Genomic DNA, 19,599 nt, shown 5'->3' with positions numbered 1-19,599 from the left:
TCCAGGACTCTAAACAAATGCAAATCATATTATGGGATATCATCTACTGTGAATTCTGTTCTGTACTTGTAATATTTCTATTGCACTGTTATATTGTATTGAGGGTGACTTGTGTTCTGTGTATTGTATTGTATTGTTATTGACCCCCCCCCCCTTCTTTTGACACCCACTGCACACCCAGCCTACCTGGAATGGGGTCTCTCTATGAACTTTCCCGAATGTTTCTTCCATTTTTTTCCCTATAAGAGTTGTTTTGGGAGTTTTTCTTTGTCTTCTTAGAGAGTCAAGGCTGGGGGGCTGACAAGAGGCAGGGCCTGTTAAAGACCATTGCAGCACTTCTTGTGTGATTCTGGGCTATACAAAAAAATAAGTTGTAATTGTATTGTATTGTATCCCTGCTTATCAATCCCAGCACCGTCGTATCATCCGCAGACTTGATGATGTGGTTGGTGTTGTTGTGGCTGTGCAATCGTGAGTCAGCAGGGTGAACAGCAGTGGACTAAGCACCCAGGCCCCTGCGGGTGCTCCAGTGCTCAGTGTGATGATGCTGGAAGTGTTGCAGCCCATCTGAACTGACTGGGGCCTCTCGGTCAAGAAGTCCAGGATCCAATTGCAGAGGGTGGTGTTTCAGGGCCCAACCTGCTCAGTTTTACAGCCAGCTTTGGAGGGATGATTGTGTTGAAGTCTATGAATAGCATCCTGACATATGTGTCTCTTTTATCCAGATGTGTCAGGGAGAGGTGAAGGGCAGAGCATATGGCATCCTCAGTTGACCTCTTTGAGCGGTTTGCAAACTGAAGAGGGTCAAGGGAGGCAGGGAGATTCATCTTTATGTGTGACATGATTAACCTTTCGAAAAACTTCATGATGATTGGCGTGAGTACAACTGGTCGGCAGTCATTCAAGCATGTCACTGATGACTTCTTCAGCACTGGTATGATGGTGGTCGACTTGCAGCATGCTGGCACTGACGACTGGCTCAGAGATGTGTTGAAGATGTCTGTGAGGACCCCAGCCAGTTGACTGGCACATTCTTTGAGCACACAGCCAGGTACGTCGTCAGGTCCTGCAGCCTTAATAATAAAATAATTCATTACATTTATATAGCGCTTTTTTCAGTTCTCAAAGCGCTATCCACACAGGGAGGAACCGGGAAGCGAACCCACAATCTTCTTATTGCAAAGCAGCAGCACTACCACCGCACCACCTGTGAGGACGATTTGCGTGGATTGACTCTGGATAGAGTCCTCCTCACGTCAGTTATGGAGAGACAGAGTACCTGGTCAGCGGAGGGAGGTGTTGCTTTTCTCGCAGGCTCTTTGTTTTGCGCCTCAAACCGTGCGAAGAAGGTTGTTCAGTTCATCCGGTAGGGGAGGCATCACCATCGCTGCTGTGTGGATTTGGCTTGTAGTTTGTTAAATTGTCTGAACGCCAGGCCACATATGACGTGTGTCTCTGGTGCTGCTGAAGTGTTTGTTAATCCTCTGTGCGTAGGCCCACTTAGCTCTCCTTACAGCACGAGACAGGTTGGCTCTGGTCACCCTGAGGGTGGCCTTGTCTCCAGATCCGAAGGCTGCATTTCTGATCTTGAGCAGTGGTGTGCCCTTCTCTCATCATCCAGGGCTTCTTGTTGGCTCTTGTGGTAACATCCTTGGTAACAGTAACATCCTCTATGTACAGTCTGTGTACTCCTCCAGATCGATGGAGTCACCATCCATAGCAGCCTCCCAGAAAATGTCCCAGTCTGTCAATTCAAAGCAGTCTTGGAGAGCTGAATCAGCACCGACCTGCCACACTCTGATGTTCATGCGAGCTGGTTTAGTGCGCTTCAGCAGGGACTTATACACAGGAACCATAAACACACTGATATGGTCTGAGTAGCCGAGGTGAGGGCAGGTTAGGGCCTTGTAGGCATCAGGAGCGCTCGTGTAAACATTGTCCAGACAGTCTGCTCTAGTAGCAAAGTTCACATTCTGGAAGAATTTGGGGAGAACTGACTTCAAGTTGGCATGATTGAAGTCTCCAGCAATAATGAAAAATACCTCAAGATGCCTCATTTGCAGTTTGCCGATGGTCTTGTAGAGTTCCGCTAGCGCCTGGTTAGCATTTGCGCTAGGCGGGTGGTAGACAATAAAACACAATTACAATTTATTTCTGTATAGCCCAAAATCACACAAGAAGAGGCGCAATGGGCTTTAACAGGCCCTGCCTCTTGACAGCCCCCCAGCCCCTTGACTCTCTAAGAAGAGAAGGAAAAACTCCCAAAACAACCCTTGTAGGGTAAAAAAATGGAAGAAACCTCTGGAAAGGCAGTTCAAAGAGAGACCCCCTTCTAGGTAGGTTGGCGTGCAGTGGGTGTCAAAAAGAAAAGGGGGTCAATACAATACAATACACAGAAGAGAACAAATCCTCAAAACAGAATAAAAATAAAAATTTTACAAGTACGGAGCAGAATTTAACAGTAGATGATACCCCATAATATGATTTGGATTTGTTCAGAGTGCTGGAGACCTCGGCCATCAAGCTGCCTCCCCCATTTGGCCAGAGCTGGGCCACCCAATCCGATCAAAGGACCCCTCTTTCCCACGATTCCTGTGATCCTCCATCAGGGATGACTTAACCTTAGGCAGGCAAAACAACTTGGCAGGTGGGCCGTGGCACCAAGTGCCACATTTGAGTACCGAGAAGAGAAACAGAATAGGTGAGAGTTAGTAACAAATTAGAACTATCATGGTTTCCTCCCACAGTCCAAAGACATGCAGGTTAGGTGGATTGGTGATTCTAAATTGGCCCTAGTGTGTGCTTGGTGTGTGGGTGTGTTTGTGTGTGTCCTGCGGTGGGTTGGCACCCTGCCCGGGATTGGTTCCCTGCCTTGTGCCCTGTGTTGGCTGGGATTGGCTTCGGCAGACCCCCGTGACCCTGTGTTCGGATTCAGCGGGTTGGACAATGGATGGATGGATGGATGTTACTTATGTTTTAGTGCTAATGATTAACAACAGAGATGCAGTCTGTACAGCTAATCAGCAGCTCTAGTCAGGGTGTGCTAAACTGGAGTATGTGAATTTCCCCTTGGGATTAATAAAGTATCTATCTATCTATCTATCTATCTATCTATCTATCTATCTATCTATCTATCTATCTATCTATCTATCTATCTATCTATCTATCTATCTATCTATCTATCTATCTATCTATCTATCTATCTATCTATCTATCTATCTATTTATCTATCTATCTATCTATCTATCTAGCTAGCTATCTATCTATCTAGTGAATCTTCAGCCTGAGAGTGAAGGGGCATCTCTTATAGTAGCAGGCAGACCACTCCACAGTTTAGGGTCCTGTAATTAAAAGCTCGACCTCTCACCGTTATTTTATTAATCCTTGGAATCAGAAGCAGACCGCATCTTGAGATCTTCATGTGCACTGTGGTTTGTAAGTCGTGATAAGTTCAGACAAGTAAGCCGGACCTCCGCCATTTAAGGCTTTATATGTTAAAAGGAGGGATTTTGAAATCTGCCCTAAACTTAACCGGCAGCCAGTGTAACGACTCTAGACCTGGAGTTATGTGTTCGTAGACGGCAACCACCAGCATGCAGCTGTACTCCCTCGGCAGGTAAAAAGGCCGACACCTTAAGGATAAAACCGATATCAGTGGGCAGCGTTCGTACCCGACTCTCTGTTCACATAAACACACAGTCCCCCTCTTCACAGCGGGGTCTTACCGACAAAGAGGCGTCTCTGGTCCGCTCGGAAGATGGTCAGTCCGTCTAGTTGGATGGCCGAGTCTGCAATGTTTTCCTGAAGCCATGTCTCAGTGAAAATAAAGATGCAGCAGTCTCTCCTTTCCGACTGCTTGGCCCGCTGCAGGCTTTATGTAATCCAGTGACTGGACGTTCGCGAGCAGAATGGACGCTATCGCAGGTCTGGTGGGGTTAGCTTTGAGCCTGGTGCTAACACCGCCGTGTTTCCCTCATTTCTGCTTCCGATGCCCAACCTACCTGGAAAGGGGTCTCTCTCTGAATGGCCTTTCCCAAGGTGTCTACCATTTTTTTTCCTTGCCTTCTTAGAGAGTCAAGGGCCTGTTAAAGCCCATTGTGGAAGTTCTTGTGTGATTTTGGGCTACACAAAAATAAATTGTATTGTATTGTTCCTGCCTTGTGCCCAGTGTTGGCTGGGATTGGCTCCAGCAGACCCCTGTGACCCTGTAGTTAGGATATAGCAGGTAATGGATAATGTAGGATAATGGATGTATTGTATTGAAATGTATTGTAACATCTCTGCACAGCCTCATAGTGACAAAACTAATATAAACTAAAGTGTCGCCGACTCCACGCATGTGACAGAAATAATCAGGTTATCCAAGGTGGATGGGAAATTTAAGAGAACACAAAAATACTTGGAAAGACATGGGCTGCCATCCACCATCGTGTCACCAACACAGGGGCTCAGGTGGTCCCACAGAGCTAATTAGCTGGCACCACGCCATACGCCAATAAATCAGCCGCTCAACGGCCTCCTTTCACATCATCGTCACTGTCACTCTCGCCGGCTTCACTGACAGCGCTCAATCAGGACCTCGAAAGTGAAACCCCTTCTGACAATTGAGTGAAAAGAGTAAGTGAACCCTTTGGAGGTCCCTGGATTTCTAAGGTGCAGTCTGATCTTCATCTAAGTCACAATTCAAACATAAACTGGCAGCACACAAGGCGTTGGACTCGTCATATCTTTACTGAGTGTATCGAGCCATCGCTCACAATGCAGGCTGGACACCCCTAATTTAAATCACATGCAAGACCTCCTTTAGCAGTGACAACACCAGACGTTTCCTGTGGCTGCTTAGATGACCTGCCCAACGCTGAGGATGAATTTCGGACCACCCCTTCCTACAATATGTCTGACTTGTCCCGACTGCACAGCCTTCTTGGGTCAAGGCACAACATCTCAATCGGGTTAACATCAGGACATTGATTTGACTGTTCTTTGGTCAACTGACTTGTGTGTTTTTGGGGTCACCTAGCCTCTCTTAAGCTTGTGGTCATGGACTGGCTGACCTCACCTGGAAAATGTCTTTTTGAAATCGAATCACATCCAGACTCTGAAGCAGCAAAGCAGGCCCAAACCATGAAGACCCCTGTGTTATATGTCAGCCTGGGACCCCCTACTGCCGCGGTTGGGGTTCAAGGTCTTTTTTTGTTCAATTCTGGGTCGCTGCAGTTTTACAAAGCTTTAAATCTTTAAAACACCCTTAATAAGTTCCCAACTGTGTCCCCGTGTTCTTGATAATCTGCACTCAGGTTCTGTTTTCTGGTTTGTGGAACTTCAGGATGTATGTCCTTTAGGGTTTGCCATTTAGTGGATACTTGACCCCCTCGATCCCCCAAACACTGCCATTAGCATCTTACCTGATCCACAGAAGAAACTCCAGCAGGTGGTAGCCGATGCCATAGCTCCAAAGCCAGCTGGACTTGTTCATGACTGGCTGCAACGGAAAAAGAAGAAGATCATGAGTAGTGAGGAAGAGCAATCACGGCACATCTGGAACCTGGTGGGACCTTTCTATTTATTCACATTTTATTTCGATCTACTTTAGTACCTTTCATATTTCTATTATATGCTGCCCTTCATATTTTTGTCATATGATGCCTTTCACATTTCTGTTATACAGTGCCATTCATATTTCTATCATATAGTGCCTTTCATTTCTTATTTATTTATATCATGTAGAAATTTTCATATTTTTGTCATATAGCACCTTTCATTTCTATATATTAAATTTGGCATCTTTCATTTTTCTATTATTTAGTGCCTTTCATTTCTTATTTAATTATATTATGTAGGACTTTCTATCATATATTTCTGTCAGGTTTAGCAGCTTTCATATTTCTATCATATAAAGCCTTTAATTTCTCTCTATGAAATTTAACTCCTTTCATATTTCTATTATATAGTGTCCTTCATTTCTTATTTAACAATATTACTTTGGACTTACATAATTCTATCATATAGCACCTTTCATTTCTATCTTTGAAATTTAGCAACTTTTCACCTTTCTACTATATAGTGCCTTTCATTCCTTATCTATCTACATTATGTAGGACCTTTCATATTTCTGTTCATCAAGTTTAACAGTTTTCATATTTCTATTATATAGTGCCATTCATGTTTTATCTATTTATATTATGTAGAACTTTTCATATTTCTATCATATAGTGCTTTCATTTTTTTCTATCAAATTTAGTGCCACTCATCTTTATTATATAGTGCCTTTCATTTCTTATTTAACTATATGATGTAGCACCTTTCATATTTCTGTTTATCAAGTTTGACAGTTTTCATCTTTCTATTATATAGTGCCTTTCACTCCTAATATAAATGCTTTATGTATTTACAGTATACCTTTCATATTTCTATCTGTCACATGTTGCACCTGTCATATTTCCATCATATAGTGCCTTTCATTTTTTTCTGCCTCATATGCCACTGTGATTTACTGCCTGACGACTAATCCACAGTTTTGCACGGGAACACAGTGAGCCACTAATGCCAACCATGGCGCGGGGGTCAATGGAAAGTGGGTTTCTAACTTGGAATCAGGAAGTGTCAGTGATGCCCATAATTGGCACAAGTTTGTGCCCAGCAAGTTATACTTGTAGATTTTGACATATATGGTACATGACGCTTGAAAGCAGACTCAGTGACTTAGAAGATGTCAGCCTTGGGCCGGGATGAGTGTAGTGCAGTAGACTGGCAGACTTGCTTGTGATGCCCGTAGTGGTCAGAAGGTCTCTCTTTATGTTCAATATTTTCACAGTGTTCTGTGGTCATCAGTTCAGGTTTCACAATGAAGAAAGACATTCTGACATAATGACAGAAACATTTTGATACCAGCTGTGCCAGGCACACCCCAAGAGCATCTTTTACATCAAATTACTTAACAGTCAGATTAGAAGGGCACAGCTTAATATGTCTGGGAATTATTAGCCAAAAATGAAAATGGTCTGACAAACAGGTTGGCATTAAGAGGGTGTGGAGTGCACTGTGGCTGGCACCCCAGAGTGCTCCACACATGGGCAGTGACGAGTGTCTCATTTTCATGTCCTACGGTGTCATTAACAATAAACATTACCTTGTCTGTGCGGTCTTGATAGATGATCCTCACGTATTCAGTGTGTGGGAACCAAAGAAAGCGGAAATACTCGGACTTCTTCAGATGGAGATCCAAATTGTCCAAAACCTGGGAAAAGAAAAAAAAAAACCAAAAGCTCACCAAACGCGATCTTGAGATTGGAGAGCAGCATGAGGTGCCATGTGCTACCCTGAAAGAGTCAGATGGCATGGCTGGGTGACACATCTATTACTGCCACTGCCACACACCTCAAGGGACCTGGCTGGGTTCAGTCATTAGATTGCAACTCTACACTGGTCAAGCGGGTGTGCTGGCACCCTGAGATCCACTGGCCCCCCACCCGGGGGCTATCTTGATGTTACAGCGGCAAACTGCTGCCTTCCATAACACTGAAATGGAAAATGTAGGCTGAGATAACGGAGGTGCCAGAGGAGATTGAACTTCTCCCTTGGGCAACATCAGTTAGAATGTCCTGTGCCACACTTGACAGGTTATATTACACTGAACCCCCCCCCCCCCAAACATGGCCCTATCATGCTCACATGGTCTTACGTTATATGTGTGTATCATAGCCGCTGACTTCGCCTGCCTGATCACATTGGTGGCTCTGCTCTCCTCATTCTGCCATTGCAGTTCCTTTCTTATTCTTTACTCCTCACTGTGTGTTGCTGCTCTCATGTGTTGTATAGACGGCCTCAGCAGTGCATCCAGCTTAAAGGCGCTATATAAAAGGAAATGCCAGCTTTAAAAGAAAGAGTGCAGTCAGGAAAAGGGAAGAGGAGACTTGAAGGAAAGTTAATGTTGGTCTGTGGCCCCCTAGTGGCCAAAGCATTGCACTGTGGAGTGCTGGCTCAATCCCCACTCATAGATAGATAGATAGATAGATAGATAGATAGATAGATAGATAGATAGATAGATAGATAGATAGATAGATAGATATGAAAGGCACTATATAATAGATAGATAGATAGATAGATAGATAGATAGATAGATAGATAGATAGATAGATAGATAGATAGATAGATAGATAGATAGATAGATAGATAGATAGATAGATATAAGAAATTAAAAACAATGTAGCCAAACATTAAGGTGTTCAGCATTGCTGAGGACTGGGGCTGGACCACCAAGTGACTCGGTAGGATGGGATGAAGAACAAGACCACCCTCTGTAGACTGGGCCACTGGCATCACTCCAGTCTGCTTGCCAGTGTTTCTGTGTGAGCCCAATATGAAGCTAAAAGGCCCGGGCAACTGAAATACACTGGTCAAGAATCTTCACTATATCTTAATACATAATTCGCCTGCCTCCTTACTCACTCACGTCTGTCCGAAGCCTTCTGTGCAGCTGCCCAAAAAACCTTACGAGACTGACATCCAACCCCAACATCGCGGCAGGCGACGGATTTACGGCCGCAAAAATTCAAAGAGAAAGGCGACTTCGATTAAAGCTCTAGAGGCCTGAAAGGTGATTTCGACTACAGCTTGAGGCCTAATTACGCATTCTGATTCAATTACACATTCATTCAATACACCGATATCAGGTTTGTGGTGCTTATACTTATTACTATTCCATATTGTACTGGAACATTCATCATTCAATGTTATACTATAGGCCTGGAAAATTCATCAACTAACAGTACAAGCCTGTACAGTAATAAGTAAAGCGGACTACAATCATTACAAAACAACTTCTTCGTTACTTATCATTTGTTCTTCATACACTGCTGACACAAACTCATGCCCGTTTCATCTTACGTTGTCGAAACGGGCTCTTTGTCTAGCACAGAATAAAGTGTGCATTAGTATCCTAACTCATGAGGGGAGTCAGAATGGGCTTTCTCTGTTATATGAAGGTAATGCAGGGGAATTTGTGCTTAAGGGTGGGCTTGCCCTTAGCACTTGTGCCACAGCCTGCTTATAAACCTATCTAGCAGTTCATGTATTTATCTATTATATAGTGCCTTTCATGTCTTTCTATATATCTATCGAGCTATATCATGTCCTTCATTTCATTTTATATTTGTCTGTCATTTAATAAACAATTACTGTATATAGTGTTCTTCAAATCTAACTTAAACAATCTTATATTGTGCCCTGTGTAATGTTTTTCACATTTCTCTTTATTATATACTGTCTTTTCTATCTATCTATCTATCTATCTATCTATCATGCATTTCATATAAAATCTATTATATAGCGCCTTTCATGGCTATATTTCAATATCTTATACCTTTACCTTCTATATATATAGTATATGTATTATATAGTGCCTTTCATGTCTATTAAATATAGTACTTCTTTCCTCTTCGTCATTCCATCTATCTGTGATATGATGTCTATCATATCTATCTAGTTTATGGTGCCTTTCATGATGATCTATTTGTCTGTCTGTCTCATATCGTGTCTTCCATATAAATGTACTAATGTGTGTTTTTCCTCTCTGTCTGTGTATTCCTCTCTATCATCTAGTGCTTCACATGTGTCTTTATGGAGTACCTTTCACATACTTCTTGTCTGTTGTGCACTTGTACTTCTACACATCTCTCTGACTTTTGGAGTCTCCTTCCCATCTCTGTGTCCACAGTGCAGTGTCCTTCATATTTCTCTCTCTATCTCTGTATATTTTATATAGTGCCTTTCCCCATGTCTCTCTCTCTCTCTCTATGGGCTCCAGTCCTGAATCAGACAGGTCACTCAGTCCGTCAGTCTGATGCCTTGTCCAAGCCCAGACCAAACCCACCACCCCCCTAACCCCCATCCCCCCCTTTACTAACTTTCTTCTGTTTTCCACATTCCAGCACTGATGAGAAGCCCTCAAGGCGAACCTCGTCCTTCCTCTCATTTTGTTTTGTAGCCCCCGGGCAGAACAAGTCCCACAAGACAGAAAAATGAAAAGATCTTCACGTAAACACAAGACCTGCCTGGAGGTGCAGTCCAGACTGAGAAGAGCAGGAGTGTCAATTAGTGAAGGAAAGGAGACCTCAAAACGAGCGACGCTTCAGTGTGGAGTATGTGAGGTACAGAAAGTGAGCTGTGCGCCGTCCCCAGTGCTCTTATACTGACTGAACGAGGCTTTCACTCCCAGCTCTGCCACTGTCTGTGGTGGACTCTGCGTGTTCTCCCTGTGCTCACGTCGGACTCCTCCATGAACTTTGTATTTTTTACTTTACGTCAAGATTTAGTAAGATGTGCATTGGGTACCTCAGAGCGGTTCAGTGGTCTGACGTTAACATTTGGCCAGTGTGACTGAGTGGGCCCTGTGTGTGTATACGGTATATAGAGAGAGAGATACAGGGCTACTCAAAATGAAAGAGCAGATTTCAAAAATCTATATCATACTAATTGAGCCTCACGTGTAACACGACAAACATCTCAACGGTAGACCACACACCACTCCACTGGTCCCCAGTTACTGATTCACAGCTTCCTCAATTCGATGTCGCAAATCTTCAAGATTAGAGGGCACAGGTGGAACAAACGCTGTCTTTAATGTACCTCCGTAGAAAAAAAAGGCAGGGGTGACCTGGGAGGCCAATAGATGAAGAGCGAGATCTCGATAACGACCTCCTCCAGTCCAATGGACTCACACGTCGCAAACTGCAGCGCGGAAAATGACTTCTCTTGTGGTGCTGTCGCCATTTTAGCACAAGCGAGAAACGGAACTCGGAGATATTCACTGGTACTGGTAGGTGGGCTTTAAAACTTTGAACTTTCCTCTGTCCAGTGATGTGTGGAGCGCGTTTCTGTCTTATACAGTTTGGATGAAATAGATTTTTGAAATCTGCTCTTTCTATTTGAATAGCCCAGTGTATGTATAGATAGATAGATAGATAGATAGATAGATAGATAGATAGATAGATAGATAGATAGATAGATAGATAGATAGATAGATAGAAAGGCACTATATAATTAATTAAAATATAGATAGATAGATAGATAGATAGATAGATAGATAGATAGAAAGGCACTATATAATTAATTAAAATATAGATAGATAGATAGATAGATAGATAGATAGATAGATATGAAAGGCACTATATAATAGATAGATAGATAGATAGATAGATAGATAGATAGATAGAAAGGCACTATATAATTAATTAAAATATAGATAGATAGATAGATAGATAGATAGATAGATAGAAAGGCACTATATAATTGATTAAAATATAGATAGATAGATAGATAGATAGATAGATAGATAGATAGATAGATAGATAGATAGATAGATAGATAGATAGAAAGGCACTATATAATTAATTAAAATATAGATAGATAGATAGATAGATAGATAGATAGATAGATAGATAGATAGATAGATAGAAAGGCACTATATAATTAATTAAAATATAGATAGATAGATAGATAGATAGATAGATAGATAGATAGATAGATAGATAGATAGATAGATAGATAGATAGAAAGGCACTATATAATTAATTAAAATATAGATAGATAGATAGATAGATAGATAGATAGATAGATAGATAGATAGATAGATAGATAGATAGATAGATAGATAAAAAGGCACTATATAATTAATTAAAATATAGATAGATAGATAGATAGATAGATAGATAGATAGATAGATAGATAGAAAGGCACTATATAATTAATTAAAATATAGATAGATAGATAGATAGATAGATAGATAGATAGATAGATAGATAGATAGATAGATAGATAGAAAGGCACTATATAATTAATTAAAATATAGATAGACAGATAGATAGATAGATAGATAGATAGATAGATAGATAGATAGATAGATAGATAGATAGATAGATAGAAAGGCACTATATAATTATTTAAAATATAGATAGACAGATAGATAGATAGATAGATAGATAGATAGATAGATAGATAGATAGATAGATAGATAGATAGAAAGAAAGGCACTATATAATTAATTAAAATATAGATAGATAGATAGATAGATAGATAGATAGATAGATAGAAAGGCACTATATGATAGATAGATAGATAGATAGATAGATAGATAGATAGATAGATAGATAGATAGATAGATAGATAGATAGAAAGGCACTATATGATAGATAGATAGATAGATAGATAGATAGATAGATAGATAGATAGATAGATAGATAGGCACTATATAATTAATTAAAATATAGATAGATAGATAGATAGATAGATAGATAGATAGATAGATAGATAGATAGGCACTATATAATTAATTAAAATATAGATAGATAGATAGATAGATAGATAGATAGATAGATAGATAGATAGATAGATAGAGTGAAAGGCACTATATGATAGATAGATAGATAGATAGATAGATAGATAGATAGATAGATAGATAGATAGGAAAGGCACTATATGATTGATAGATAGATAGATAGATAGATAGATAGATAGATAGATAGATAGATAGATAGATAGATAGATAGATAGATAGATAGATAGATAGGAAAGGCACTATATGATAGATAGATAGGAAGGGCAGTATAGATAGATAGATAGATAGATAGATAGATAGATAGATAGATAGATAGATAGATAGATAGATAGATAGATAGATAGATAGATAGATATTGCAGAATGGCTGTAGGGGCTGAGTGGTCTTTTGCCAGCTGGGGTTTTGATTTTGCTTCCCCCTCTGCGTATCTGATTGTTATTTTTCTCTCTCCTGGCTCAAGATGTTCTCTTTTGATTGAATCTTTTCGTCACTTGTTAAGAATTTTCACGTAACGTCTGTCACCGTGTTATTATGTCGATCTCGTTGTCTCCCCTCCGTGTCGTATGTGGTGTTCACGAGGATTTCTCAAGTCCCAGCACCGTCTCCCATCCTGACTACATAAATGACAGAGCAGCACCAGAGGAAGTCCAGAGAACAGCATGTCGGCTGACTCCGGGACTGAAGGGGATGAGTTAATGAAGAAAGGAATCTTTGTAGAGATGAAGAGGAGACCTGACTGAAGTGTTTAAAATGACGAAGAGGATTAGTCCAGTGGGTCGAGATGGTGACTTTAAAATGAGTTCATCAAGAACACGGGGACACCTTTGGAGACACGTTGAGGGTAAATTTCACACAAACATTAGGAAGTTTTACTTCATGTAGAGAACCACAGACACACAGAATTAGTGACCAAGTCATGTGGTGGACAGCAGGACTTTAGGGACCTTCAGAACTCGAGTGGATGTTTTATGGAGGATTTAAGTGATCAGGACTGGTGAGCTCTGCTGGGCTGAATGGCCTCTTCATCATTAGATCTTTCTAAGGTCCTGTGTGTTTCATCTCTTCTTCCATAAACCTGTGACTGGTGACGCACCCTGGCACGACTGTTAGTCACTGTAGCTTGTGACTCCTTCAGAGGTTCTCTTGATGGCCTTCCTCGCTCCTCGTCTTCAGTTTTTTTGTGGACAGCCTGCTCTCTCTAGCAGATTTCCAGCTCTTTCCATTTCTTGACGATTGATTTCAATTTCAGAGACTCAGATATTTTCTTGGCTCCCTCCCCAGACTTGAGTGTTTCATGGAGTTCCTTGTGGTGTTGCTTGGTCTTCATGGTGTAGGTTGGGCCACCATATTCACACGTCACAGGTTGGACCTGCCAGATACCATCTGAAATCTCAGACTGGTGACCTCCATTGATCTAATGATGGCACCAGAGAGGCCTGACTGCTGACACTATCAAGTACTTGGTGCTTTATATCTGTTGCTGGGATGGGCACCACGGCCCTGATCAGGATAACTCAGGTATAGAAAATGAATGGAAGGATGGATGGATTTGTAGCTAATTTAGACCACTCTGCAGGGAGCCATTTTCTTTTTGTCATTAAAGGGTCTTTTTCTGTTGATCAGCATAACAAAAACAAATGACATCAACTGGGATTCCATGTTGTATATCAAGAAAATGGGAAAACTTCAAAGGGGCTGAAGACTTTAACAGGCACTGTAGCCGTGTGTCTCACAATGACCTTTCATGGACTGCATCATGTCCAGTGCCTGATGATTCCAAAATGGGCTCCAACTATCCATGGGACCCACATTAGAACGAGCACAATCATAAAGTGAGGGAATGAAGGCTGGCATAGCGTGGCCATGTCACACGATTATGGACGAATGGACGCAGGAAACAAACAAAAGAAAAAAGAAAATGAGATCAGACAGGCTGCCATCACTTGTCACTTTTTCTCCTGATCGTCAGTGTCTCAGGCTGACAGCTGCTTGTTTGTCTCTTTTCAAGCGTTCTCAGCAGGTCGGCAGATGAGGAGTTGCATTAATGCAACAGGCTGCCCAGGGTCGCCAGGCGCATACCAATGAACTTCCTAATGATCTGTTTGGGAAGCCAACGAGAAAAAGCCGAGAGGCCAGCTAGTGAAGAACACGGCGGCCTGGAGCTCCTTCAGAGGGATCCTCCATGATCTCCTCAGCCATTGTGGTGCCAATCAACCCTGCGATATCTGATGAGCCACAATCATCCAGTGGACAGGAGATAAATGCCAGACTGATGCTCCTCACCTGTGGGAGTTGGCACATCAGCAGCAGGTGATGGGGCTTTGGTGTCTACAAACACACCTCCACTCAGTGAGCTTAGGGGTGGGTCGCCCGTCTGAGTGGTGGGCACTGGTGGTTGAAGAAATGAACCACAAGCTAGTCAGCTCAGCATTGGACCAAGATAGCTAATGTACCCCGGGAATGAATAAAGTTCTATCTATCTATCTATTATATAGTGCCTTTCACTCTATGTATCTATCTATTATATAGTGCCTTTCACTCTATCTATCCATCCATCTATTATATAGTGCCTTTCACTCTATCTATCTATCTATCTATCTATCTATCTATCTATCTATCTATCTATCATATAGTGCCTTTCCTATTTATCTATCTATCATATAGTGCCTTTCCTATCATATAGTGCCTTTCCTTTCTATCTATCTATCTATCTATCTATCTATCTATCAATCATATAGTGCCTTTCCTATCTATCTATCTATCTATCTATCTATATAGTGCCTTTCCTATCTATCTATCTATCCATTATATAGTGCCTTTCCTATCTATCTATCTATTTATTATATAGCGCCTTTCACTCTATCTATCTATCATATAGTGCCGTTCCTATCTATCTATCTATCTATCTATCTATCTATCTATCTATCTATCTATCTATCATATAGTGCCTTTCCTATCTATCTAATCTATCTATCTATTTATTATATAGCGCCTTTCACTCTATCTATCTATCTATCATATAGTGCCTTTCCTATCTATCTATCTATCTATCTATCTATCTATCTATTTATTATATAGTGCCTTTCACTCTATCTATCATATAGTGCCTTTCCTATCTATCTATCTATCATATAGTGCCTTTCCTATCTATCTATCTATTTATTATATAGTGCCTTTCACTCTATCATATAGTGCCTTTCCTATCTATCTATTTATTATATAGTGCCTTTCACTCTATCATATAGTGCCTTTCCTATCTATCTATCTATCTATCTATCTATCTATCTATCTATCTATCTATCTATCTATCATATAGTGCCTTTCCTATCTATCTATCTATCTATTTATTATATAGTGCCTTTCACTCTATCATATAGTGCCTTTCCTATCTATCTATCTATTTATTATATAGTGCCTTTCACTCTATCATATAGTGCCTTTCTATCTATCTATCTATCTATCTATCTATCTATCTATCTATCTATCTATCTATCTATCTATCTATCTATCTATCTATTATTTAGTTCCTTTTCACTCTATCATAAAGTGCCTTTCTTATCTATCTATGTCATATAGTGCCTTTCCTATCTATCTATCTATTATATAGTGCCTTTCACTCTGTCTATCTCTCATATAGTGTCTTTCCTATCTATCTATCTATCATATACTGCCTTTCCTATCTATCTATCATATAGTGCCTTTCCTATCTATCTATCTATCTATCTATCTATCTATCTATTATATAGTGCCTTTCCTATCTATCTATCTATCCATTATATAGTGCCTTTCCTATCTATCTATCTATCTATCTATTATATAGTGCCTTTCACTCTATCATATAGTGCCTTTCCTATCTATCTATCTATCTATCTATTATTTAGTTCCTTTTCACTCTATCATAAAGTGCCTTTCTTATCTATCTATGTCATATAGTGCCTTTCCTATCTATCTATCTATTATATAGTGCCTTTCACTCTATCTCTCATATAGTGTCTTTCTTATCTATCTATCTATCTATCTATCTATCTATCTATCTATCTATACTGCCCTTCCTATCTATCTATCATATAGTGCCTTTCCTATCTATCTATCTATCTATCTATCATATAGTGCCTTTCCTATCTATCTATCTATCTATCTATCTATCTATCTATCTATCTATCTATCTATCTATCTATCTATCTATCCATTATATAGTGCCTTTCCTATCTATCTATCTATCTATCTATCTATCTATCTATCTATCTATCTATCTATCTATCTATCATATAGTGCCTTTCACTCTATCTATCTATCTATCTATCTATCTATCTATCTATCTATCTATCTATCTATCTATCTATCTATCTATCATATAGTGCCTTTCACTCTATCTATCTATCTATCTATCTATCTATCTATCTATCTATCTATCTATCTATCTATCATATACTGCCTTTCCTATCTATCTATCATATAGTGCCTTTCCTATCTATCTATCTATCTATCTATCTATCTATCTATCTATCTATCTATCTATCTATCTATCTATCTATCTATCTATCTATCTATCTATCTATCTATCTATCTATCTATCTATCTATCTATTATTTAGTTCCTTTTCACTCTATCATAAAGTGCCTTTCTTATCTATCTATCTATCTATCTATTATTTAGTTCCTTTTCACTCTATCATAAAGTGCCTTTCTTATCTATCTATCTGTCATATAGTGCCTTTCCTATCTATCTATCTATTATATAGTGCCTTTCCTATCTATCTATCTATTTATTATATAGTGCCTTTCACTCTATCTATCATATAGTGCCTTTCCTATCTATTTATTATATAGTGCCTTTCACTCTATCTATCATATAGTGCCTTTCCTATCTATCTATCTATTTATTATATAGTGCCTTTCAGTCTATCTATCATATAGTGCCTTTCCTATCTATCTATCTATCTATCTATCTATTATATAGTGCCTTTCCTATCTATCTATCTATTTATTATATAGTCCCTTTCACTCTATCTGTCAATTTGTTTTCCACTTCAGGGTTGCCCACCTGGGTAGGCATCAACTTTCCATGGGTTGCCAGTTCATCACACACACCCCTAAACGGTGCTTGCTAGGAATGTAGAAGGACAACTCCCCCCCACAAAGACTTGGAGACTTGGTGTGAATGCCACTCTAACAGAACAGGACATAACCCAACTCCCTGGATCTGAGAGGCCTCTTTTATGCCCATTGTGCCACACTAGTCATCCCTGCGTCCAACCCACTGAATCCACCCACTGTCGTGGCATCCATCCCAGTAAGCAGACTAATTATTTCAGATCAACTTTTAAGACAGTGTGGCGTTTGTAGTGCTACAAGATCACTGAGGTGGTCCTAACCAGGAAAGACAGATCTAATGACGGTTTTCCTTTCAACCCTAAATGGAGCATCCATCCTCCTCGCTTGTTCTTTGCCTTTGACAAGGCCGTCCAGCCTTCTGTCTCTCCTCCACTTCTCATTATACCCCCTGCGTCACCTGTAGGGCAGTGCCCTTCATTTGAAATGCCAAGCCGGCCATATGGCAGTAGGCTTTGCATTGCCAGGCTTTTTCTCTTGTTGTGCACAAGGTGGTGCTATAAACTAAGAAATGCAGCCTTGGTGTGCAGTGAGGGCTCACATCTCAAAGGTGACAGCTTGAAAAATGACAGAGAAAAGACCCCAAACATGGAGGGGCTGGAGGCTTTCATTCAAACCAAACTCACCGTATGGAGCTCCTTCAGCAAGCATTCACTTTTTTCACATTTTAATGTTGCAGCCTTATGCTAGAATCATTTGCAACAACACTCAATACCCCAAAATAACAAAATGAAAAGAGGATTTTTGCATATTTGCTAAAAATATTTTTTAAAAAAATGAAACATCCCATTGGCCCACACATTCCAATATTCTGCTATGACCTTTTTGGCTCTGGTGCGTCCCATTCTATTGATCTTCACTGAGCTGTTTGTCCACCTTGTCGGGAGTCCATTTATGGTCAGCACAACTCAATTGACTGGACTGTCAAGAATGGCACACAGCTGTCTATGGAAGGTCCAAAAGGTCAGGTCAGGTCAGGTCAGGTTGGGTACACACACTGGTATAGCACGTTGACAAACCCACTACACGACGAAACAGCTCAGGATCCTGGTTGGCGATCCCCAGGCAGACACGCGGTCCAGTCCCACCATCTGGAAATGACCCTGTATCTGCCACAGCCAGGTGTTACGTGACATCCCCTTGGCCTGGTCCAGCCACTCGGGTCCCCAACAATGAGGGTCACCCTCAGGTGATCACGCCACATGGCTGTATTGCCGTAACTGACGCTCCCTCACAACGCAGGTCATGTGCCTCATTTGGGACTCCATAAGCAACACAAAGTTAAACCAACGGGACCCAAGGACTCTCCAAAGAGACACACATGAAGGAGTCCAGTCTTCATCTTAGGTCACTGGATAGCTTCCATGTCTGGCAACCATATAGCAAGACAAGAAGCACCAGGACCCTAAAGACTTGGACCTTCGTCCTTTTGCATAGATATCAGGTGCGCCACACACCCCTTTCCAATGACATCATGACCCCCCGTCTACTGACTTCATAGGAAGAGTCACCAGAGACACGAATGTCACTACCCAGGTAAGTAAACCTCTCAATGACGAGGTCGACATTCTCTCCGCAGACAGACACACTGCTGATGGCCGTGCCCAGGGTGTCATTAAAGGCCTGGATTGTTGGTTTTTATCGGGACACTCGCAAGCCCAGACACTCAGACCCCTCACTCAGTCTCTCGTGACCCCCGATCAGAACCTTCATTGACTCCGTGAAGATCACAGCATCATCAGCAAAGTCAAGATCCGTGAATCTTTCTTCACCAACAGATGCCCCCCAGCTGCTGGACAACCACAACCTTACTCACCACGCAGTCCATACAAGTATTATAGGAGCAGAACAGACCCCCGAATCAACACAGCGGTCCTGCCTGCACTCTACACAGCACCCACAGTACCAGTGTACAGGCCGGCCATGATATCTAGAGACTCTGAGGGGATCCCATGAACCCTCAGGATGTCCCACAGGGCACCTCGATCAACTGAGTCGAATGCTTTACGAAACTCGACAAAGGCTGCAAAGAAACTCTGCCGATATTCACGTTTGCAGTCTATGAGAACCCTCAGTGCCAGGATGCGGTCGATGGTAGACTTCTTAGGCGTAAAACCAGACTGTTCCAGTCGCTGGTAGGTGAACAAGTGATCA

At 41.1% G+C, this 19,599-nt stretch overlaps 1 protein-coding gene across 1 annotated transcript in view; it reads right to left on the bottom strand.

Moving 5' to 3' along the window:
• Positions 1–19,599, bottom strand: part of LOC114647645 (L-gulonolactone oxidase-like) — a 232,601-nt gene that overhangs the window by 67,669 nt on the left and 145,333 nt on the right. Inside the window, exons 7-8 of the mRNA XM_051925415.1 lie at positions 7,130–7,237; positions 5,406–5,482 (exon numbers count right to left, since the gene is read on the bottom strand). Of these exons, the coding sequence (XP_051781375.1) occupies positions 5,406–5,482; positions 7,130–7,237 (185 nt within the window). The remainder of the gene's footprint in view (positions 1–5,405; positions 5,483–7,129; positions 7,238–19,599) is intronic.

This window comes from Erpetoichthys calabaricus, chromosome 3, assembly GCF_900747795.2.
Source record: "Erpetoichthys calabaricus chromosome 3, fErpCal1.3, whole genome shotgun sequence".
NCBI classification, from domain to species: domain Eukaryota; kingdom Metazoa; phylum Chordata; class Cladistia; order Polypteriformes; family Polypteridae; genus Erpetoichthys; species Erpetoichthys calabaricus.
Note: the sequence above shows the minus strand (reverse complement) of the source record. Positions and strands in the feature narration are given on the sequence as shown.